The 24,740-nt window shown below is 41.6% G+C and overlaps 1 protein-coding gene across 6 annotated transcripts in view; it reads left to right on the top strand.

Moving 5' to 3' along the window:
* tnpo1 (transportin 1) overlaps positions 1-24,740 on the top strand; it is a 156,133-nt gene that overhangs the window by 22,873 nt on the left and 108,520 nt on the right. For 5 of the 6 annotated variants that reach the window (XR_010962655.1, XM_067982738.1, XM_067982735.1 and 2 more), the window contains exons 2-3: positions 6,556-6,669; positions 7,376-7,451. Coding sequence is in view for 5 of the 6 variants with exons in the window: in XM_067982735.1 (XP_067838836.1) it covers positions 6,556-6,669; positions 7,376-7,451 (190 nt within the window). In the remaining variant the exon portion in view is untranslated. Of the gene's footprint in view, positions 1-6,292; positions 6,424-6,555; positions 6,670-7,375; positions 7,452-24,740 lie in introns of those variants that run through there. The other variant, XM_067982737.1, reaches the window with a different exon arrangement.

Here is a 24,740-nt window from a genome sequence, read left to right as displayed (position 1 = left end):
GTCCTCTGGCACCACACCTGTATCTAAGGATGTTTGGAAGATTACGGCCAGTACCTCTGCAATTTCCACTCTTACTTCCCTCAGCAACCTAGGATGCATCCCATCCGGACCGGGTGACTTATCTACTTTAAGTACAGCTAGCCTCTCGAGTACCTCTTCCTTATCAACTTTTAGCCCGTCCAGTATCTCAACTATATTTTCCTTTACTGAGACTCTGGCAGCATCTTCCTTGGTAAAGACAGATGCAAAGTACTCATTTAGTACCTCAGCCATCCCCTCTGCCTCCATGAGTGGATCTCCTTTATGGTCCCTAATCGGCTCCACTCCTCCTTACTGCCTGTTTACTGTTTACATGCTTGTAGAAGACTTTTATGTTGCCTGCTAATCTATTCTCATACTCTCTCTTTGTCCCTCTTATTTCCTTTTTCACTTTCCCTCTGAACTTTCTATATTCTGCCTGTTTCTCACTTGTGTTATCAACCTGACGTCTGTCATACACACCTTTTTTCCGTTTCATCTTACTCGCTATCTCTTGCCATCCAGGGAGCTCTGGATTTAGTTGCCCTACCTTTCCCACAAGGCAGAATGTGCCGAGACTGTACCGAACCATCTCCTCCTTAAAGGCCGCCCACTGTTCAATTACAGTTTTGCCTGCCGATCTTTGATTCCAATTTACCCGGGCCAGATCTGTTATCATCCCATTTTTTTTTATTCGTTCATGGGATGTGGGCATCGCTGGCGAGGCCGGCATTTATTTCTCATCCCTAATTGCCCTTGAGAAGGTGATGGTGAGCCGCCTTCTTGAACAGCTGCAGTCCGTGTGGTGAAGGTTCTCCCACTGTGCTGTTAGGAAGGGAGATCCAGGATTTTGACCTAGCGACGATGAAGGAACGGCGATATATTTTCAAGTCGGGATGGTGTGTGACTTGGAAGGGAACGTGCAGGTGGTGTTGTTCCCATGTGCCTGCTGCTGCTCTTGTCCTCCTAGGTGGTAGAGGTCGTGGGTTTGGGAGGTGCTGTCGAAGAAGCCTTGGCCAGTTGCTGCAGTTCATCCTGTGGATGGTACACACTGCAGCCACAGTGCGCCAGTGGTGAAGGGAGTGAATGTTGAGGGTGGTGGATGGGATGCCAATCAAACGGGCTGCTGTTTCCTGGATGGTGTCGAGCTTCTTGAGTGTTGTTGGAGCTGCACTCATCCAGGCAAGTGGAGAGTATTCCATCACACTCCTGACTTGTGCCTTGTAGATGGTGGAAAGGCTTTGGGGAGTCGGGAGGTGAATCACTCGCCACAGAATACCCAGCCTCTGACTGGCTGTTGTAGCCACAGTATTTGTGGCTGGTCCAGTTAAGTTTCTGGTCAATGGTGACCCCCAGGATGTTGATGGTGGGGGATTCGGCGATGGTAATGCCATTGAATGTCAAGGGGAGGTGGTTAGACTCTCTCTTGTTGGAGATGGTCATTGCCTGGCACTTGTCTGGCATGAATGTTACTTGCCACTTATGAGCCCAAGTCTGGATGTTGTGCAGGTCTTGCTGCATGCGGGCTCGGACTGCTTCGTTATTTGAGGGGTTGCGAATGGAACTGAACATTGTGAAATCATCAGCGAACATCCCCATTTCTGACCTTATGATGGAGGGAAGGTCATTGATGAAGCAGCTGAAGATGGTTGGGCCTAGGACACTGCCTTGAGGAACTCCTGCCGCAATGCCCTGGGGCTGAGATGATTGGCCTCCAACAACCACTACCATCTTCCTTTGTGCTAGGTATGACTCAAGCCACTGGAGAGTTTTCCCCGATTCCCATTGACTTCAATTTTACTAGGGCTCCTTGGTGCCACGCTCTGTCAAATGCTGCCTTGATATCAAGGGCAGTCACTCTCACCACACCTCTGGAATTCAGCTCTTTTGTCCATGTTTGGACCAGGGCTGTAATGAGGTCTGGAGCCGAGTGGTCCTGGCAGAACCCAAACTGAGCAACGGTGAGCATGTTATTGGTGAGTAAGTCCCACTTGATAGCACTGTCGACGACACCTTCCATCACTTTGCTGATGATTGAGAGTAGACTGATGGGGCGGTAATTGGCCGGATTGGATTTGTCCTGCTTTTTGTGGACAGGACATACCTGGGCAATTTTCCACATTGTCGGGTCGATGCCAGTGTTGTTGCTGTAATGGAACAGCTTGGCTGGAGGCGCAGCTAGTTCTGGAGCACAAGTCTTCAGCACTACAGCTGGGATGTTGTTGGGGCCCATAGCCTTTGCTGCATCCAGTGCGCTCAGCCGTTTCTTGATATCGTGTGGAGTGAATCGAATTGGCTGAAGATTGGCTTCTGTGATGGTGGGGATATCGGGAGGAGGTCGAGATGGATCATCCACTTGACACTTCTGGCTGAAGATGGTTGCAAATGCTTCAGCCTTGTCTTTTGCACTCGTGCTGGACTCCGCCATCATTGAGGATGGGAATGTTTACAGAGCCTCCTCGACACCACAAACTGCCGGCTCACAGTGGAGAGGATATCCAAGAAGATCGCGCATATAGACACAGACATCAAGTTTTTAAAGATTATCTGTAATCACCAGGTATTGTTCTCTGAATATAAATGCGGTAACCTTCCATGGAATCCCACACTCGCTCACCTGACGAAGGAGAAAGCCTCTGAAAGCTTGTGATTTCCAAATAAAACAGTTGGACTATAACCTGGTGTTGTAAGATTCCTTACATTTGTCAACCCCAGTCCATCACCGGCATCTCCACATCATGGCTCCCATTAATTGTTTAATTGTCCACCACCATTCACGACTGGATGTGGCAGGACTGCAGAGCTTTGATCTGATCTGTTGGTTGTGGAATCGCTTAGCTCTGTCTATAGCATGTTGCTTCCGCTGTTTAGCATGCATGTAATACTGAGTTGTAGCTTCACCAGGTTGGCACCTCATTTTTCGGTACGCCTGGTGCTGCTCCTGGCATGCTCTTCTACACTCCTCATTCCCCTGGCTTGTTGGTAATGGTAGAGTGAGGAATATGCCGGGACATGAGGTTACAGATTGTGCTGGAATACAATTCTGCTGCTGATTGCCCACAGCACCTCATGGATGCCCAGTTTTGAGCAGCTAGATCTGTTCTGAATCTATCCCATTTAACACAGTGATCGTGCCACACAACATGTTGGATGGCGTCCTCAGTGCGAAGACGGGACTTCATCTCCACGAGGACTGTGTGGTGGTCACTCCTACCAATACTGTCATGGACAGATGCATTTGCGACAGGTAGATTGGTGAGGACGATGTCAAGTAAGTTTTTTCCCTCGTGTTGGTTCACTTACCACCTGCCGCAGGCCTAGTCTGGCAGCTGTGTCCTTCAGGACTCGGCCAGCTCAGTCAGTAGCGGCGCTACCGAGCCACTCTTGGTGATGGACATTGAAGTCCCCCACCCAGAGTACATTCTGTGCCCTTGCTACCCTCAGTGCTTCCTCCAAGTGGTGTTCAACATGGAGGAGGACTGATTCATCAGCTGAGGGAGGGCGGTAGGTGGTAATCAGCAGGAGGTTTCCTTGCCCATGTTTGACCTGATGCCATGAGATTTCATGGGGTCCAGAGTCAATGTTGAGGACTCCCAGGGCCACTCCCTCCTGACTGTATATCACTGTAGCGCCACCTCTGGTGGGTCTGTCCTGCCGGTGGGACAGGACATACCCAGGGATGGTGATGGAAGAGTCTGGGACGTTGGCTGAAAGGTATGATTCTGTGAGTATGGCTATGTCAGGCTGTTGCTTGACTAGTGTGTGGGACAGCTCTCCCAATTTTGGCACATGTCCCCAGATGTTAATGAGGAGGACTTTGCAGGGCCGACTGGGCTTGGTTTGCCTTTGTTGTGTCCAGTGCCTAGTGGTCTGATGCCGGGTGGTCCCTCCGGTTTTATTCTTCTTATGACTTTTTTCAGCGAGATTTTACAACTGAGTAGCCTGCTCGGCCATTTCAGAAGGCAGTTAAGAATCGACCACGTTGCTGTGGGTCTGGAGTCACATATAGGCCAGACCGGGTAAGGATGGCAGGTTTCCTTCCCTGAAGGACATTAGAGAACCAGATGGGTTTTTACGACAATCCGGTTTCATGGCCACCATTACTGATGCTGGTATTTTAATTCCAGATTTTATTTAATTAATTGAATTTAAATTCCCAGCTGCCGTGGCGGGATTTGAAGTCATGACTCCGGTTTATTAGTCTAGACTTCTGAATTACTAGTCCAGCAACATAACCACTATGCTACTGTACCCATGAAATTGGCCGCCCTCCAAATAAGTTTTTACTTTGGAGTGGTCTGTGTCCTTTTCCATAGCTATCCTAAACGTTATGATACTATGATCGCTGCTCCCTAAATGCTCCCCCACTGACACTTGCTCCACTTATCCCGCCTCATTCCCTAGAACAAAGTCCAGCAATGCCTCCTTCCTCGTTGGGTCGGAAACGTACTGGTCAAGAAAGTTATCCTGAAAACATTTTAAAAATTCCTCCCCCTCTTTGCCCCTTATATTGTTATCCCAATCTATATTAGGATAGTTGAAGTCCCCAGTTATCACTGCTCTGTAGCTTTTGCACCTCTCTGTAATTTCCCTGCAGATTTTCTCCTCTATATCCTTCCCACTAGTTGGTGGCCTATAGAATACACCCAGTAGTGTAATGGCACCTCTTTTATTTCTTAACTCTAACCAAATAAATTCTGTCCTTGACCCCTCCAGGACATCCCCTCTCTCCAGCACTGCAATATTCTCCTTAATCAATACTGCCACCCCTCCTCGTTTGATGAAAATACGATTGTGCTAGGCTGTAGTGCCACCCCACTGTCAAATAGCTTACCTAGATATCAGTGGGGCTGAAACCCAGCACAACCAGGATCTCTTTCACCCGCCTCTCATTATGCTTCCCCCCTTGGAATTGCATCGCAATTCTGCACCCTAGATCGTGGAATTTTCCCCCAAATACATATATGATCTGAACCATGACACGAGGCACAACATCAAAATTTGCGGATGACATAAAAATAAGGAGCATGGTTAACTGTGAAGAGGGCTTAGTGACTTCAGGAAGACAAAATTAGTGGATTGATCAGTTGTCGAAATCTAATGCAGAGAAGATGTGAGGTGATAGATTTTGGGTGGAAGAGTAAGGTGAGAAATTATACACTAAATGGTAAAATTTTAAAAGGAGTACAACAGAGACATAGAGGTTTAGATATGTGAATCTTTAAAAGTGAGAGAACAGGTTGATAAAGCCATAAAAAGTGCCGGGATCTTGCATTTTATCGATGGTGGCATCGAGTACAAAAACAAAGAAGTAATGCTAAATCTATACGCATCATTGGTTAGGCCACAGTTAGAATGCTGTGTTCAGTTTTGAATGTCCTACTTTAGGACAGATACCAGAATAATGGAGAGTACAGAAGAGATTTACTAATATGATACCAAAGATGAGATGCTCTAGTAATGAGACTAGATAAACTGGGGCTCTTTAGGGAAAAAAAAGTTTAAGATAAAGGTGTTCAAAATTGAGAGGTTTTGAAGTCAAATTTGGGTAACTATTTCTACTGGTCAGTGAATTTGTAATTATTAGACATAAATTTAAGATCTTTACCAAAAGAATGAAGGGAGAAGTTAGAAATAGAGGACATGTTAGGACATGGAATTTCCTACCAGAAACAGTGACTGAATTAATCTTTAATGGTGTTTAAAAGTGGATAAATGCTTGAAAAAGAAAAGAAAATGGTGTGTATGGAAAGGGCAGGGGAATAAGACAAGAGAACTGGTGCAGGCGCGATGTGCTGAATGTAAAATTCTGCAACTCTGCGATACTTGAAAGCTGCGGGTATCAGTAAGACTACTCGAGTACGAAGAAGGGAGGAAAACAGGAGAGAAAATATGTTTTTATATTTTAATGTTTAATAGGAATCTGTTGTATTTCATTTGTGAAAGTGCTGTTGATGGATGTATGATGTAGGCCAAAAGAACATTTACTGTTGTAGGACCTCCAGTATTGCCCACTCGTTAAATTTCTGTGCCATAAATAGAACTTCTATTGTTTTGATTTTTCTTCTGCAAACGTGGAACACATGTCATCAAATAAATCTTAGTTTTTAAAAAAAATCGATTTGTCTTTTACTGGTTTGTAAAATAATTTTCAGCTTTAAACCCACACTAGAAACTAATGTCTTTAGGACCCAGAGAGCGAGATAGGCAGGTTTGTGGCTGGACGAATGAGCGGTTGCGCATTAGGACCCAGGGAGGGAGCGAGTCTTTCAGTTCTGTTGTCTGACTGGATTGAAAATTCGCCATGAGTCTGTCGTTTTAGGCCTTGGCAGCGCGGTGTTAGTAGGATTGTTGTCACGTTTGACTGGGGGAGAAGAAAACACATACCTCGTATAGTGCAATTAGGTCTGTAAGAATTTAAGCACCTGAATTTTAATTTTGCGTTGCGGGCTAAGGGTAGGCGTTGATGGTGAGCGGTGTGAGTTGAATGTGTTTGTGGTGTTTGACCGGACTCTCGCTCTCTCTGTCTCATTGCAGCAAACCAAGATGGAGTTTGAGTGGAAACCCGACGAGCAAGGGCTCCAGCAGATTCTACAGCTATTGAAGGAATCGCAGTCTCCAGACACCGCCATCCAGAGATCCGTTCAGCAAGTATCTTTTACAAAGCGGCAGCATCGTAACTTGGCCGGCCTGACTTATTTTTCTTAAAATCGCTCATCGAAACGTGCTCGGTGGGGAAATGTTCCATATTGTCGTGTTTGAGACGGGAGGATCAAAGATGAAGCAATTTAGGGTTGTGCCTGAGCTGGAGAGGCTGAGGGAGACACTTTCTCCCCCCTCCCCCTCTTTGGAAACGTCTTAGTTATTCAAAATTGAAATATTCGTGTGCGTCTTTGAAGGTTTTTTTTCTCTTTAACTGTGGTTTCACTCTCCCATAATATGGATACAGTGCGCCACCAGGCTGAACGTGAAGCCTGTGGCGTATGCAGTTTTACGGAACCTTTTTTTAATGGTGCTTTAACACGAAAGGCATGCCTAACACATCATCGCCATGCGTCTCACGTTGTATAAATTGGCTGATAGGAGGCCGTGGTGGTGAATGTTGTAATACGAAATAGGTTGCTCTAATTATTACGGAAACGCTCTATCTTTTCCTTCCATTTCAACGATACACTTCTGTCTATTTTGTGGTGATTTGATAAACTGCCTAAATAACTATTTTAAAAACACCGTCTGATTTATTTCATAATTTAATTTCTGTTTTTACCTGGGAAACTGTTTATAACATGTTTTATTTCAAACGTCATTTTTTTGTATGTCGTCACAGTTGTAAAATATTTCCTTAGCTTTTTTTTAGAAACTGGAGCAACTTAATCAATATCCAGACTTCAATAACTATCTGATTTTTGTTCTGACAAAGTTAAAATCAGAAGGTAGGTGCATTTGGTGGTTTTCAGTTGTATGGATTACTAATTTGTTGACTCATTCTAACCTTATTTGTAACACCAGTTATCTAATGATGCAAATTACACACAGTTTAAGCCTAACAGGTCTTTAACAAGAACGAAACTTGTTACAAGTGTCAATTTTCTGAACTGTTTTGCAGCATAATTGGGGCAATTTATAATCTCCAGAATTTTGAGATTTGATTTATAATTTGTCAATGTTGGCTCCACCATTTAGCTCATCATCTCTCTTTACCTTTGGTGTCCTGGGCTATAAGTCTTTGGCCCTTAGTCAAGGTATCTTAATTTTAGAAAAGGTTTACATATTTGATGTGAGTTCATTCAACCTTATTTACTTATGGTTTACGGGTAAATTTCCAGTTCAAAATGGATAGTAGCTGTAGGCTACTGAAATAAAGGAACAAAATGTCTAATGTTAGAACCTCTAACAATGGAATCCGGTAGTAAATTATACTGAAATCTGTCTTCCTTTTTATTTACTAAACATTAGAAATGCAGTGAAGGAGAGTAGTAGCTTAAATTAACTTGGTCTATTTTAGATTTTGGCAAACTTGTCATAGCTAACCTAACTACCAATAACATTTCTGCCTTCTAGTCTACTCTCATAGTGGCAGTGTCACATGATTTAACTTTTTAATTCTGATTTGATCAAGGTCAAAGAAACTGTGCAGCTTCAACTATCTTGAAAGCTGTGTTAAAAGGAAACATCTTCAGTTTAACTGTTGTGCTATTAAATGTTAGAGACAGTTTAACACTTGGTGATGACGCAGTTTCCCCCGTGTGTTTCATGTCTCAAAATTAGGAGAAGCAGTTTGGAAGCAGACATTTTGTGTTCTTACCCTGATGTGACATGAATAGGGAAAGCTGCTCAATGCTCTCCATACCCATCCATGTTATCACTGGAGTGAAATCTCAAGATGTGGCATCTGAAGTAGTGAAATACAAAATTCTGCTACTTCTACCACTCTGAAACTTAGTGGTAATAGGTGACTAAAATAGTATTTGCACAGATATACCTATCTGGATTGTTTAAGCAAGAAAGAACTTGCATTTATTTAGCACATTTCACATCCTCAATGCATCTGAAAGTGCTTTATAGCCAATAACTTTCTGTTGAAATGTAATCACTCTTTGTACCAATGAAGCATTCAATTTGCACAGATGGCATGAGACAAATAACCAGTTGATCTGTTTTGGTGGTGTTGGTTGAGGGATAAATGTTGGCCAGGACACTGGAAGAATTCCCTGCTCTTCCAAAAACTTCCATGGGGTCTTTTGCATTCCCCTGAGCTGTATAACAGCTTTTGGAACATACTTTTTCTAACTCTCGTGACTAATATTAGTTAACTAAGTATGATGCTTACACTGATTTTAAATTTGCTTCACTGGTTGCACTATTGTGTAATTTATGTAGTTACTAAAAATGAACAGTTGAAAATTTGCATTACATGGGTTTTTGTGCTTTTAACAAAACACAATCACAGTGTGCATTTCATTTTCTAATGTTGCTAATCTTTATTCTTTTCCTAAATTTCCTGTCTTTGAGCAAGTATGTGATTGCATATTTTAATATCTATTCCAGTTGTAGAAATAAACTTAGTCCAATTTTTTTTAAGGTCAGCATGTTTATTCAGGTTGTGAGGTACTGTTTTTTAGAAGTTTTTCAGTCTTGTCCATGAGTTAAAAGCCTGTTTATTATTTGTCCAGTGCAGATGATTTTTTTTCTTTTCCACTCTTGGAAATTATTGAATCAATGCTGGATATAGTCCCACTAGTCACTCTTAGTATCTCTGCACAGTGGTCATTGTTGCCCTATAAGCCTTAACAGTTGAGTATTGGCATGCAATTTATCCATGGGGTTTCACAGCCAAGCCCACTCCTATCATAAGAACATAAGAAATAGGAGCAGTAGTAGGCTATACAGCCCCTTGAGCCTGCTCCGCCATTCAATAAGATCATGGCTGATCTTTGACTTCAACTCCACTTTCCTGCCCAATCCCCATATCCTTTGATTCCCCTAAAGTCCAAAAATCTATCTATCTCAGCCTTGAATATACTCACCGACCCTCTGGGGTAGAGAATTCCAAAGATTCACCACCCTCTGAGTGAAGAAATTCCTCCTCATCTCAGTCTTAAATAGCTGACCCCTTATCCTGCGACTATGCCCCCTAGTTCTAGACTCTCCAGCCAGGGTGAAGAACCTCTCAGCATCTACCCTGTCAAGCTCCCTTAGAATCTTATATGTTTCAATGAGATCACCTCTCATTCGTCTGAACTCCTCATAGGACAATCTTCTCATCCCAGGAATTAATCTAGTGAACCTTCATTGCACCACCTCTAAGGCAAGTATATCCTTCCTTAGATAAGGAGACCAAAACTGAACGCAGTAGACCAGGTGAGGTCTCACCAAAGCCCTGTACAATTGTAGTAAGACTTCCTTACTCTTGTAATCCAACCCCCTTGCAATAAAGGCCAATATGTCATTTGCCGCCTTAATTGGTTGCTGTACCTGCATGCTAACTTTCTGTGTTTCTTGTACGAGGACACCCAAGTCTCTGGACAACTAACATTTAATAGTTTCTCACCATTTCAAAAATATTCTGTGTTTCTACCTACCAAAGTGAATAACCTCACATTTCCCCACATTATGCTCTATCTGCCACCTTCTTGCCCACTTACTTATTCTGTCTACATCCCTTTGCAGACTCTTTGTCCTCCTCACAGCTTACTTTCCCACCTAGCTTTGTATCGTCAGCAAACTTGGATACATTACACTCGGTCCCTTCATCTAAGTCATTAATATAGATTGTAAATAGCTAAGGCCCAAACACCAATCCTTGCGGTACCCCACTAGTTACAGCCTGCCAACCTCAAAATGACTCATTTAACCCTACTCTCTGTTTTCTGTCTGTTAACCAATCTTCTATCCATGCTAATATATAGCCCCAGCCCCATGAGCCCTTCTATCCTTGTTTGCTTGATTGCCATATGAAATCAGAAAGGAATTTCGTGGAATTTTTCTTGAATTGGCTGCAGGATTTTCCTCTCTTTTTGGGGTGGCTGAACAGTGTGGTCGCACTGTTTGATTGGTGGGGTAGGCTCGATGGCCCTCGTGGTTTTTTCTCACTATGTTATATATTCATGTATGCACGTGCTGTTTCAGCAGTGGTTCCTGGAAGCCGAAGCAGAGACTCTGGCTGTTTCCCATCCATCTCCAACCTAGGATGCTGAGGCTAAATGCATTTGCCCTATTGCCCTGGTTGAGATCAGCTGCCTTGATGCACACTAGAGATCAAATTGGGGATCTTTTTGGTCCCTAAGGCTGTGCTGCTAATTGAATAAACTTGCTTAGCCAGCAGGGGATTTTATTTTGAGATCAGTTCAGTTTGTAAAATGGTTTAAAATAATGTCACTAGTTGGACCAATATGAATAGTTTCAGGTCATGTGATTCATCTGTTTCTTCAACTCTGGGGATACTTATCTGCATGATGGTTTATCTGCCAAGATGGGTTGATAGAAACTGAGCTATTGTGAAGTGCCTTGATACTGAAATTTAAAAAAATACTGATACAAAGGATTATAATTAATGTGAGCACTTTTTTGGTCAACTTGAGTCAACAGCTAGCGATTTAGTTGTGGGATACTGGTTTAGAAGTAGGTAGTGGACTTAATATACTGTTGATGCTGAAAGACACTCACTTGACTCAATTTTCTCTCATTCTCTGCTGTAGTAATTTGTTCAATCTAGCACCCCAATGTTAGTGCATAACATTAGAGTTCAGGCGTAAACTCTTGTTTGCTAATTGGCTTGAATTGTACATTTTGTAGTGGTACCTGGAGTGACCCCAGTTGGCTCAGTTCATGCATTAGTGCAAAGTCTGCAGTGCAGGCATAAGTTCATTGAATCTAATTGGAGCAGGGATACCAGTCCAGTACCAGCATACTTTGCATAGGGATGTGTAGGGCGTTCAGATTAATTTTAGATTACTTAAAGATTGCCAGTTACTTAAAGTTGTGTACTTTTTCCTCTGCAGCTTAATATTACATGCAATTTTTGCCAAGTTCCCTGACCCAAAAAAACATTTACTTAACATCTAGCTTTGTTGCTGTAAAAGGACACTGCTTCACCTTAGCAGAATAATGCGTTGTGCATTACATGGTATCAAACTCCTTTCTTTCTGGAATTGTACATTGTCCAGCTACCATGACCAATGCCACAGGAGATTCACTGTCTATATTGCTATATCCTATTATGAAAACTTAGACACTGCACACAGTCTAATGCTTTCTGTCACATTTGTGCGTGGGGGAGTGGTGATGCAAATATTAAGAAACAAAAACAGGATTTGAAATCTCTAAGGAAACTCCAAGAGCAGAACATACCTGAGGTGGGCCAGAATATCTGCACTTTTAGTTGGCATTCCCACAAACAAAGGCAGGATCCTGATTGGCAGCCTGAATAGCAATTAAGTTTTGAATGAACCCAAATCACTATTTACTAACACTGTTTAGACTTTGTAGCTTTAAAGGAACACATACCTATGTTCTTAGAACGACACGGACCCAAACTTTAGCAATAAAATTATGGGTGTTTTACACAGTATAATATAAAACAGCACATCATCTGACTTACTATGAATGGCACCATGGGAGATGCACTAGTGACATATTAAAAACAATACATTTGTGAGAGCAGGCTTCACTTTTAAAAACAAAATAAATTAAAATTCTGTGTGCTTTAGATCTGGAGCCTGAAACTTCCAATTTTCAAAGTTTCCTGACAAAACAATTATTAAACTATAAATGACCCAAGGCTTTGTTTACTTAACAAATAGACATTGAAGCTTTAAAGAGACATACGTCCGTGTTATCTGCAGAATAATACATTGTGCATGATATTACTGATCTTATGAAATGGTGTATCATTCAGCTTCGTGAGCAGTGTCATGGGAGATTTGCTAGTATATATAAACTTATTTATTAGACTATCCCATTATCTTAGTAGGAACAGAAATTTCTTTGTAGAAAAGCTGATTTAGGTTAAAAAAAATAAACGCTACATGAAAATTAGCATGCTTTCTGAGGAACAATGGAGATAAGTAATACAGATGAAGTGGGTTTGATTTGCTATTTGTACAGTTGATGAAAAATGTATAGTGGACATGTTCTTGAGCTGCAAAGGTTTTGGGGATGAGATTCTCCAAACATCTTTTGAATTTTTTAAATTTGGTATAAATTAGAGCTTGAGCACAAAGGTTGGGAAAGAGATAGAGATTGAACCTCTAACGGAGTGAAGTGCTAACAGAGGACATTCAACTGTCAATTTGGTGAGTGTGGGAATTAGTTGTAGAGGGGGAAGGAGGTGCTAAGTAATTTAAACCAAAGCACTATAAACTAAGACTGAACAAAACAAAAGTGAGCCGCACGAGGAATCCAAACAAGACGAGGAGGAGCGCTGAGGGTAAGTCAGTAAGTATTTAGTTCGTTGGTTAGTGTTTTAGTGACAGATAAACAGTAAGGTGCCTTAAAGCTAAACAAAGTTTAAATAACTGTTAGCTAAGATGGCACGACAGCTGGGACCTGTCGCATGCACATCCTGAACACTTTGTGTGTCCTGGAGAACCACGTGTACAGGAAATGCCGCCAACAGCTTGAGCTCAGGGTTTCTGAGCTTGAGGAGTGGCTTGTGTCACTACAGTGCATACGGGAAGCTGAAAGTTTTGTGTATAGCATCTTTCAGGAGGTGGTAACCTTGCAGCTACAGAGAGTTCAGGCGGAGAGGGAGGGGGTGACCCCAGACAGACTAGGAGGAACAGGCAGGCAGTGCAGGAGTGTGGCACTCTCAAACCGTTATTCAGTGTTGAATACCAGTGAGGGTGTTGACATCTTGGGGGAGTGCAGTCAGGAACAAATCCACGGCACCGTGGGAGACTCTGCTGCACGGGGGCAAAAGAAGCACAATTATAGAAGATTTGGTAGTTGGGGATAAACAGGTGTTTCTGCAAACACCAACGTGAGTCCCGCATGGTGTTGCCTCCCTGGTGCCAGGGTAAAAGACATCACTGAGCAGGTGCAGAACATTTTGAGGGGGGGGGAAAGAGAGGAGAGGAGAAAGAGAGAACAGCCAGAAGTCATGGTCCGTGTGGGAACCAATGACAGGAAGGAAAAGGGTCGAGGTCCTGCAGTCAGAGTTTCAGGAGCCAGGGAGGAAGTTAAAAAGCAGGACCTCAAAGATAGAAATCTGGATTACTCCCAGTGCCACGTGCTTGTGAGTATAGGAATGGTAGGTAAGACAGGTTAATGTGTGGCTGGAACAATGGTGCAGTAGGAAGAGCTTCAGATTTCTGGGGAAGGAGGGATCTGTTCAAGATGGACGGGTTGCAGTTCAACAGAGCTGGGAACAATATCCTTGCGGGGAGGATAACTAGTGCTGTGGGGGAGGATTTAAAATAATTTGGCAGGGGGATGGGCACCAGGATGAAACATTAGAGAGGAGAAACAAGGTGCACAAGTAGCACTAGAATAAAGAATAGTTCAGAAATAGGGATCCGACAGGGGACAAATGCAAGATAGACTAAGATGAGAGAGTGCACGTGCGTAAATGCACGTAGCATGGTAAATAAGGTTGGTGAGCTGCAGTCTCAAGTCGCCACATAGGACTATGATATAGTGGCAATAACAGAGACCTGGCTCAAAGAGGGGGGGAGAATTGGTTAGTTAATATTCCTGGCTACAAAGTATTGAAGAAAGAAAGGAGGCAAGGCGGGTGGGGGGCGGTGGCAGTATTGATCAAAGAAACTATTATAGCACTGGAAAGGGATGATGCAGTTGAGGGGTCAAAGATAATCTATTTGGTTAGAATTAAGGAACAATAGAGGAGCTATTACGCTACTGGGTGTTTACTATAGGCCACTAAATAGTGGGAAGGAGGTAGAGGAGTAAATTTGCAGGTAAATTACAGATAGATGCAAGAACTATAGAGTAGTGATAATGGGGGACTTCAGTTATCCCAATATAGACTAGGACAGTAACCGTGTAAAGGGCAAAGAGGGGGAGAAATTCCTGAAATGTGTACGAGAACACTTTCTGGAACTGTGTGTTTCCAGCTCAGCCAGGAAGACGACAGTGCTGGATCCAGTTCTGGGGAATGAAGTGGAGCATGTTTCAGTCGGGGAGCATTTGGGGAACAGAGATCATATCATTAGGTTTGAAATAGTTATGGAAAAGGACAAGGAACAATCAAATGTGAAAATACTAAACTGGAGGAGGGATCTTGCCCAGGTGGATTGGAATCAAAAATTGGCAGGCAAAACAGTAATTGAACAATGAAGTTGATTTGGATACAGAGTAGACACATTCCTATGAGGGGGAAAGGAAGGACATCCAAAGCTAGAGCTCCCTGGATTACTAAAGAGATAGAGATTGAAATGAAACAGAAAAAGGAGGCTTATAATGAATGTAAGATTCATAATACAGTGGAGGACCAGGCTGAATACAGAAAGTATAGAGGCGATCTAAAAAGGAATAAGAGGGACAAAGAGAAAGTATGAGAATAGATTAGCGGCTAACATAAAAAGGTACCTAAGAGTCTTTTGTAAACATATAAATAGTAAAAGGTTAGTCAAAAAGGGCGGGTTGACAAGGGACAAAAAAGATCTTGTGGAGGCGGAGGGCATGGCTGAGCCACTAAATGAATACTTTACATCTGTCTTCATTAGAGAAGAGGATGCTGCCATTGGAGCAGTATAGGAGGAGGTAGTAGCGATATTGGATAGGATAAAAATAAAGAAGGTACTTAAAAAGTTGCCAGCGCTCAAAGTAGAAAAGTCACCCAGTTCAGGTGGGATGCATCCTAGGTTACTGAGGGAAGTAAGGATGGAAATTCGGAGGCTCTGGCCACAATCTTCCAATCCTCCTTAGCTTTTGGGGATGGTGCCGGAGGACTGGAGGCTTGCAAATATTACAACCCGGTTCAAAAAAGGATGGAGGGATAAACCCGGCAATTACAAACCAGTCAGCCTAACGTCTGTGGTGGGGAAACTTTGAGACAATAATCTAGGACACAATAAATTGGCACTTGAAAAAGTATGGACTACTAAATGGAAGTCAGCACGGATTTGTTAAAGGAAAATAGTGCTTGATTAACTTGAGTTCTTTTGATAAAGCAACGGAGAGGGTTGATGGTGGTGTGGTTATGTGCGTATGGGCTTTCAACAGGCATTTGATAAAGTACCGCATAATAGACTTGTTAGCAAAATTAAAGCCCATGGGATTAAAGGGACAGTTGCAGGGTGGATACAAAATTGGCTAACGGACATAAAAGAGAGTAGTAGTGACCAGTTATTTTTAAGACTGGAGGGAAGTATCCAGGTGTTCCCTAGGAGTCAGTATTAGGATCACTTCTCTTTTTGATATATATTAATGACCTGGACTTGGGAATAGAGGGTATAATTTCAAAGTTTGCAGATGATAGTAAACTGAAATGTAGTAAACAATGTAGAAGATAGCAGCATACTTCAGGAGGAAATAGACTGGTGAAATGGGCAGACACATGGCAGATGAAATTTAACACAGAGAAGTGTGAAGAGATACATTTTGTTAGGAAGAATGAGGAGAGGCAATATAAACTAAATGGTACAATTTTAAAGGGGGTGCACATACACAAATCTTTTGAAGGTGGCAGGACAAGTTGAGAAGGCTTTTTTTTTTAAAAAAGCATATGGTATCCTGGGCTTTATTAATAGAGGCATAGAGTACAAAAGCAAGGAAGTTATGCCAAACCTTTATAAAACACTGGTTAGGCCTCAGCTAGAGTATTGTGTTCAATTCTGGGCACCACACTTTAGGAAGGATGTCAAGGCGTTAGAGGGTGCAGAAGAGATTTACTAGATTGATACCAGGAATGAGGGATTTCAGTTATGTGAAGAAGCTGGGATGGTTCTCCTTTAGAACAAAGAAGGTTAAGGGGAGATTTGAGAGATGTTCAAAATCATGAAGGGTTTTGACAGAGTAAATAAGGAGAAACTGTTTCCAATGGCAGACGGGTCGATAACCAGAGGACACAGATTTGAAGTGATTGGCAAAAGAGCCAGAGGCGACGTGAGGAAACTTTTTTATGCAGCGAGTTGTAATGATCTGGAATGCACTGCTTGAAAGGATGGTGGAAGCAGATTCAATAGTAACTTTCAAAAGAATTGGATAAATACTTGAAGGGAAAAATTTAGAGTTATGGGGAAAGAGCAGGGGAATGGGACTAATTGGATAGCTGTCAAAGAGCTGGCACAGGCATGATGGGCCGAATGGCCTCCTGCGCTGTACCTACTATGAAAAGTTGGGAAAACTGATTTTTTTGTCTCTAATTGATAATCTAGGACATGAAGTTTTTTTTTGCAGCAAGTGTTAGGAATAAAGTGTGGATTAAGATCAATTGTACAGTAGTTTAATTCATTTCTTACCGTAGGTAGTTGGCTATAATGGAAAAGCTATTTTAATAGCTTCATGTATAAATGATTGGTTTTGTGTTGGAACACTCAGTACTTTTGGTAATTGAACGGAAGTGTCTGCTTGGTTCCTGTGTACAGTGAAACGGAATATGTATATTCAGCTTTTTGCTTACTTTCAGCATTCTTTTGACACTTTCAGATAAATTTTGGCTGTGAAAAGGGAGATTGATACTTAAATTGGCCTTAGTTGACCATAAATGTCAGGATGGAACTGCTTGAACTAAGCAATCCATTTCATATGTAGAAGTTGAGAAATATGAAACTTAGGTGAGTAAATTGAGTTAAGATACAGATCAGCCTTGGACTGATTGGTGGAACAGGCTCGAGGGGCTGAATGGCCTACTCCTGTTCCTATGTTTGTAAATTAGCAAAGAAAGTGTTATGCAGAAACTGTAAGGATTAAATATCTACCAAGTTCCTGTCCAGATGGGATACATCCTAGAATAAAATTAGTGATACTTCTGTTATTTTTCAGACCTTCATAAATACTGAAGTAGTGATCAAGGTCTAGAAAAGGCAAATGTATTTCCAATAGCCAAATAATGAGTAACACATCAACCTGGTAATTCCAGAGATTACCTTAATCTATAGTGGGGAAAAAATACTTGGTGACATTCTATGGTATGCTATAAATGAACAGAACATGGGCATTATAGGAAGCAATCTTTGTGCTTTAAGAAGTAATACAACATGACTTGCACACCTCGTGGAGTTCAAGGGCTAACTAAGGTAGTGAAAGAAGGTACTCCAGGAGATATAGTTTGCTTGGATTTTCTAAAACCATTGGATTAAATTCCTCGTGTAAGACTGGTAAGAAGGCTTAAGGCTCATAAAACAGTTGACACATTGTCTTGGCAGAGGGTGGTGATCAATGGAAACTGCAGTGCCTAGGAAAAAGTGGAGATCCACAAGAGTCTGGTCTGAGATCCTTGCTATTTGCAGTAGTTGTGAATGACATAAAACATGGTGTCTGATGTACTATTAAATTTACTGACAACACAAATGCCTGAGTGGAACAGATTGGCCATCTTCAGGGAGACTTGGACCAACTCTGTAAAGGGCTGAGTTACTGCAAATGGATTTTAATGTGGGTAAATGTACAGTAATGCATATAGGAATAGATAATAAATGAGTGAAACATGTATCGGTCTTTATTAGCGAAGGCTAAAAATAATTTGGGCATAATCATCCATCACACTTTGAAAACATCTGATCACTGTGAGGCAGTTATTAATGAGTCAAATTGGCTGCTAAATTGCATCTGGAGGGCATTGGACTACAAATCAAAAAAATTATGCTGATGTTCAGATGAATGATGCGGCCAGTTGTGGAGTTTTTGGTGCAGTTGTGGTCGCCCTATTGCAAAGAATGTAGATGCATGAGAAAAGGTTCAAGAATTACATAGAATTTACAGCACAGAAACAGGCCATTTGGCCATACCGGTCTGTGTTGGTTTTTATGCTCTACACAAGTCTCCTCCCACCCTACTTCATGTAACCCTATCTACATATCCTATTCCTTTCTCCCTCATGTATTTATCTAGCTTCCCCTTAAAAGCATCTATACTATTCGCCTCAACTACTCCTTGTGGTAGCGTGTTCCACATTTGAATAAAGTTGTTCCTCCTGAATTCCCTATTGGATTTATTAGTGATTATCGTATATTGAATACCTCTAGTTTTGGACTCCATCACAAGTGGAAACGTTTTCTCTATGTCTACCGTATCAAACCCCTTCATAATTTTAAAGACCTCTATTAGGTCACCTCTCAGCCTTTTTTCTAGAAAAGTGCCCAGCATATTCAGCCTTTCCTTTATAGTTATAACCTCTCAGTACTGGTAGTATCTTTGTAAATTTTTTTTGTACCTTCTCCAATGCCTCAATATCCTTTTTGTAATATGGTGACCAGAACTCTACACATTACTCGTGTGGTCTAACCAACATTCTGTACAAGTTTAACATAACTTCCCTGCTTTTCAATTCTATTGAAGAGTGACCAGGATGATTCCTGGCCTTGGAAAATAAGTTATGAAGAAAAGCTGAAGTAAAGCAAATGTTTACACCCTTGTTCAAGAAAGGGTGTAAGGATAAACCCGGCAACTACAGGCCAGTCAGTTTAACCTTGGTGGCGGGGAAGCTTTTAGAAAAGATAATCCGGGACAAAATTAATGGTCACTTGGACAAGTGTGGATTAATAAAGGAAAGCCAGCACAGATTTGTTAAAGGCAAATCGTGTTTAACTAACTTGATTGAGTTTTCTAATGAGGTAACAGGGAGGGTTGATGAGGGCAATGTGGTTGATGTGTATATGGACTTTCAAAAAGGTGTTTGATAAAGTGCCACATAACAGGCTTGTCAGCAAAATTGAAGCCCATGGAATAAAAGGGGCAGTGGCAGCATGGATATGAAATTGGCTAAGTGACAGGAAACAGAGAGTGGTGAATGGTTGTTTTTCAGACTGGAGGAAGGTATACAATGGGGTTCCCTGGGGGTCGGTGTTGAGACCACTGCTTGTTTTGATACATATTAATGACTTGGACTTGGGTGTACAGGGCACAATTTCAAAATTTGCAGTTGACACTAAACTTGGAAGTGTAGTCAACGGTGAGGAGGATAGTAATAGACTTCAAGAGGACCTACACAAGTTGGTGGACTGGGCGGACACATGGCAGATGAAATTTAACGCAGAGAAGTGCGAAGTAATACATTTTGGCAGGAAGAATGAGGAGAGGCAATATAAACTAAAGGGGGTGCAGGAACAGAGAGGTTTGGAGATATATGTGCACAAATTTTTTAAGGTGGCAGGACAGATTGAGAAAGTGTCTAAAAAAGCATGTGGGATCCTGGGCTTTACAAATAGAGGCATAGAGTACAAAATCAAGGAAGTTGTGTTGAACCTTTATAAAGCACTGGTTTGGTCACAACTGGAGTATTGTGTTCAATTCTGGGAAGGATGTGAAGGCCTTAGAGAGGGTGCAGAAAAGGTTTACCAGAATGGTTCCAGGGATGAGGGATTCAGTTATGTGGATAGACTGGAGAAGCTGGAGTTGTTCTCCTTAGAAGGTTAAGGAGGAGATTTGATTGAAGTGTTCAAAATCATGAAGCGTTTAGATAAGGTAAATAGAGAAACTGTTCCCATTGGCGGAAGGAACGCGAACCGGAGATTTAAGGTGATTGGCAAAAGAAACAAAGGTGTGATGAGGAAAAACTTTTACGCAGCGAGTATGATCTGGAATGTGCTGCATGAAAGGGTGGTGGAAGCAGATTCAGTCGTGGCTTTCCAAAAGGAATTGGACAAATATTTGAAGGGCCTAATTTGCAGGACTAAGGGGAAAGAGCAGGGGTGTGGGACTAATTAGATAGCTCTTTCAAAGAGCTGGAACAGGCACAATGGGCTGAATTAGCCACCTCCTGTGCTGCATCATTCTATGATTCTATATGGAACAAACTCCCAGAGAAGATTTCTGATTTGTGGTCATTTGGCACCTTTTAAAAGGAACTGAACCAATATCTGCAAAGGTATGAGATATAAGGTTTTAAGAGATATTTAGCAACATTGCTTGACTACTTTTTTTCCAGTTGCATGTTGAGGCAGGAAATTTGTCGTCTCAAAGTAAGAGGGTAGCCCTGTGATACAGTAATTGTACATGCTTTCTGAATGGAATGGGCCTGATGGGCTAAAGGACATTTTCCCTCTGCATTTTCTTACGAACTGAAAATACCAAGGGCTTCTTGGTGAGTCAGCTGAGTAAGGTGGTGAGCAACTGAGCTATACAAAATAGGATTTGATCTGTGCTAAATTAGCTGATGTCAGCTGGACTGCTGGCAGGGGTGATGTAATTGCCCTCTGCTGCTTAGGGGAAATTCAGGCAAGTTGCTATTCAATAACCCGTACTGGAAGTGCCCAAATGACTGCATGATTGAGCTTGGCAGTGATGTGCCAATGGTTGAATGGTCTGCTGATATTACCTGAAGAATTGCAGTTTAGGAGTGCTGCTGGAGGGCTTCCAGTGTCTGGAACAATATCCCAGTAAGAAGTCAACTGTTTTTTATATCTTTTAGCCACGACTTCGTGTAGTTGGTGGCCATGTTGAAGTGAACCTACTGGAATTTTTTAACCAGGCAGCCAGGAAGACTTGTCCTTTGCTCTCCATTGCTTGGTTCCCTATTTTTGTTGCTATCTCTTTCTCCCCCACCCCTTCTGTGCAGCATGTTGGGCCATTATCTATGTTACAAGCACTACATAAATGCAAGTTCCTAAATGTTTTTTTTAAATGTTTTTCCTCTTTAGACTATTTACAGTTTTCACAATGCCCTCAAATTTTATTTTGGAAAACACAATCTTCGTACTGTTGAGAAAATCCTAGCACTTCAACTTTTTATGTACTTAGCTATCTTGTGTCCATTAATGAATTTATTAAATGGGGGTCATATTTTCTTAGTCTGTAAATTTTGATCCATTACTGTGGCAAATGGAATTCAATGTAGACAAATGTGAGGTCATCCACTTTGGATCAAAAAAGGATAGAACAGGGCACTTTCTAAATGGTAAAAAGTTTAAAAACAGTGGATGTCCAAAGGGACTTAGGGGTTCAGGTACATAGATCATTGAAGTGACATGAACAGGTGCAGAAAATAATCAAGAAGGCAAATGGAATGTTGGCCTTTATATCTAAAGGACTGGAGTACAAGGGGGCAGAAGTTATGCTGGAGCTATACAAAACCCTGGTTAGACCGCACCTGGAGTACTGAGAGCAGTTCTGGGCACCGCACCTTCGGAAGGACATATTGGCTTTGGAGGGAGTGCAGCGTAGGTTTACTGGAATGATACCTGGATTTCAAGGGTTAAGTTACGAGGAGAGATTACACAAATTGGGGTTGTATTCGCTGGAGTTTCGAAGGTTAAGGGGTGATCTGATCGAAGTTTATAAGATATTAAGGGGAACAGATAGGGTGGATAGAGAGAAACTATTTCTGCTGGTTGGGGATTTTAGGAGTAGGGGGCACAGTCTAAAGATTAGAGCCAGACCTTTCAGGAGTGAGATTAGAAAACATTTCTACACACAAAGGGTGGTAGAAGTTTGGAACTCTCTTCCGCAAACGGCAATTGATACTAGCTCAATTGCTAAATTTAAATCTGAGATAGCTAGCTTTTTGGCAACCAAAGGTATTAAGGGATATGGGCCAAAGGCAGGTATATGGAGTTAGATCACAGTTCAGCCATGATCTTATCAAATGGCGGAGCAGGCACGAGGAGCTGAATGGCCTACTCCTGTTCCTATCTATAGCTGCAACCCTCATGCACACCATTATCGCCTCCAGACTCAGCTATTCCAATGCTCTCCTGGCTGGCTGCCTATCCTCCACCCTCCATAAACTACAGCTCCTCTGCTGCTTATATCCTCCCCAACACCACTTCCTGCTCACCCATCATCACTTGTGCTCACTGACCTACATTGGTTCTCGGAGCCCCAGTGCCTCCAATTTAAAATTTGCATCCTCATGTTCGAATCCCTTCATGGCTTTGCCATTCCCTATTTGTGTAACCTCCTTCAGCCTACAACCATTTATGAACTGTGTTCCTCCAACTCTGGCCTCTTGTGCACCCTCCCCACTCCCTTTGCCCCACATTGGTGGCTATGCCATTAGCTGCCTAGGCCCTAAGCTCTGGAATTCCCTTTCTCTACCTCTTTTTTTTCCCCCTCCTCCCACCACCCTTTTTAAGACCTTCCTTAAAACTACCTCTTTGACCAAGCTCTTAGTCATCCCTGCTAATATCTCCTTATTTGACTCTGTTATTTTTTGTCTGATTACACTTCTGTTAAGCACCTTAGGATGTTTTTGTATGTTAAAGGCACTATATAAATGCAAGTTGTTTATTTTTCTGCTTTTCCTTTTTCACCTCCCTTTTCCAATATATTTTCCTAACTCAAATTTTATAAATATGGACTGGGGACTGCTATCCAGTGCCTCACTGGTAAATGTGTAATATGTTCTAGTACTGAGCTATACATATTTGGAAGATCCAGGGTCTGACCATGGTGTGTGCTGAGTTAATTGATCTCAGAAACTGTGGCACCACAATTGGCTGATGTGTCCTTGGGTTAGGACAGAGAAATAATCAGCCAGGGCTCCTACTTTTAATGGATTTCCTGTGATCCTTGCTCAAAAGTCTGTTTGTGGACGTTGGTTAAGGACGACATTGGACTGCTGTGAGCCCTCTCCATAATAGAATAGCCTGCTGATCCTTGCAATCTAGGGTCGCATGTGAATTACTGCAGGACCACTGGCGCTGGTAGAGCTGTATCCCAGCAACAGTCATTACCTTCAAGATAGGAGGGGTAGAAAATATCAAATTTATATGCCATTGTCTTTGTTCTAGCAGTTGAGTAACAGTTATATAATTCATACCTTTTGTTCAAGCCGAAGATTTTTAAATCTCTTTTTCTCCGCCCCCACCCCCCCCCCCCCCCCCAAAAAAAAAAACCCCAAAATTTTCAATTAGACTTTTGGGGAACTTGTGTACTTTAATGGCTTTGAATTAGTATTCTGACTTTGGGTATATAATAAAGGATGTATGTCAACACTAATGGTAGCCTTTTTTATATAGAATCATTTTTAATTTACATTCCTCACATTTCAGGGCTTGCAGTACTTTTACTGGAGCAATTACTTTAATGTGGAAAAACTGCTATAGTCTACTCTTTATTCAGTCACTTAATTCAAATGATCTGATCACATATTTTAATGCTAAATTCCAACGATTGATATTGCAGTTACAAATTATAGCTCCAGAACATGACAGCTGCATTGATAGTGATGCATGTATGGCAGAATTTTTTCAATGATGCTTATGCCTGAAAGTAAAGTGGAATTTATTGAGGTACCTTCCTTATTTAATGCATTCTGTTAATCTGAATTTATTCTGTAGAAACTGATTGCAGGGAGTGTGAACCTTTTTTTCAGGTCCAATTAAAATTTCTTCTGAAACTGGAAACTTAATATCTAATTCTAAAATCATCATTTTTTTGATACTTATTCCATGATTATTCATTCTCTCTTTTCCCTCTCTCTTTCTTTTCTCTCTTTAATTCAAATTATCGGATAATTCAAATTTCTAGTGAAAAATTACATCAGAAGTTTTTTTTATATATACTCTAGGTTCTAGAAAAACAAAATGGGCTCATGGGTACCTATTTTTGAGACCATTGGCCGATTTATATTGGAATTTGTTTGATTTTTTTTCCCCCTGGAAAAATAGATGAGTCCCATTGCGTGGATGCCCCTGTACCCAATTACTATTCTTGAATTGTGATCTGTATGGCTCATTACCACAGCAGTCAGTGAATTAGCCCACTGAGCAATTGGGATATTCTTAGTTCTTATTTTAAATGGGCATTTACTAAATTGGCAGTGATACAATTTGTTTGCTACTTGTGTAAATTGCTGTCTTGCTGTAAACTTCAATCTTACAGATTTCAGAAAAGTTTATCACTTTATTTGCTGTTAATAGGATTACATATGCCATATAGATAAGTTGAAATAGTTCCAGGTTGATTCAATTGATTCAACTTAATATGTTTTTTGTATATTTTTTAAGATGCAGTTGGAATCATTCTAGATAGTGGATTAATGTACATTGGAGGAGACAAATTTGACTAGTTAAAATGTAATCAACCAAATGTTCTTTGTGTGGACTAGCCAAACTGAAATTCACTTCAGGAACTCTTAAAATATGTATGTGAAAGTTGAT

This window comes from Heptranchias perlo, chromosome 4 (assembly GCF_035084215.1).
Source record: "Heptranchias perlo isolate sHepPer1 chromosome 4, sHepPer1.hap1, whole genome shotgun sequence".
NCBI classification, from domain to species: domain Eukaryota; kingdom Metazoa; phylum Chordata; class Chondrichthyes; order Hexanchiformes; family Hexanchidae; genus Heptranchias; species Heptranchias perlo.
Note: the sequence above shows the minus strand (reverse complement) of the source record. Positions and strands in the feature narration are given on the sequence as shown.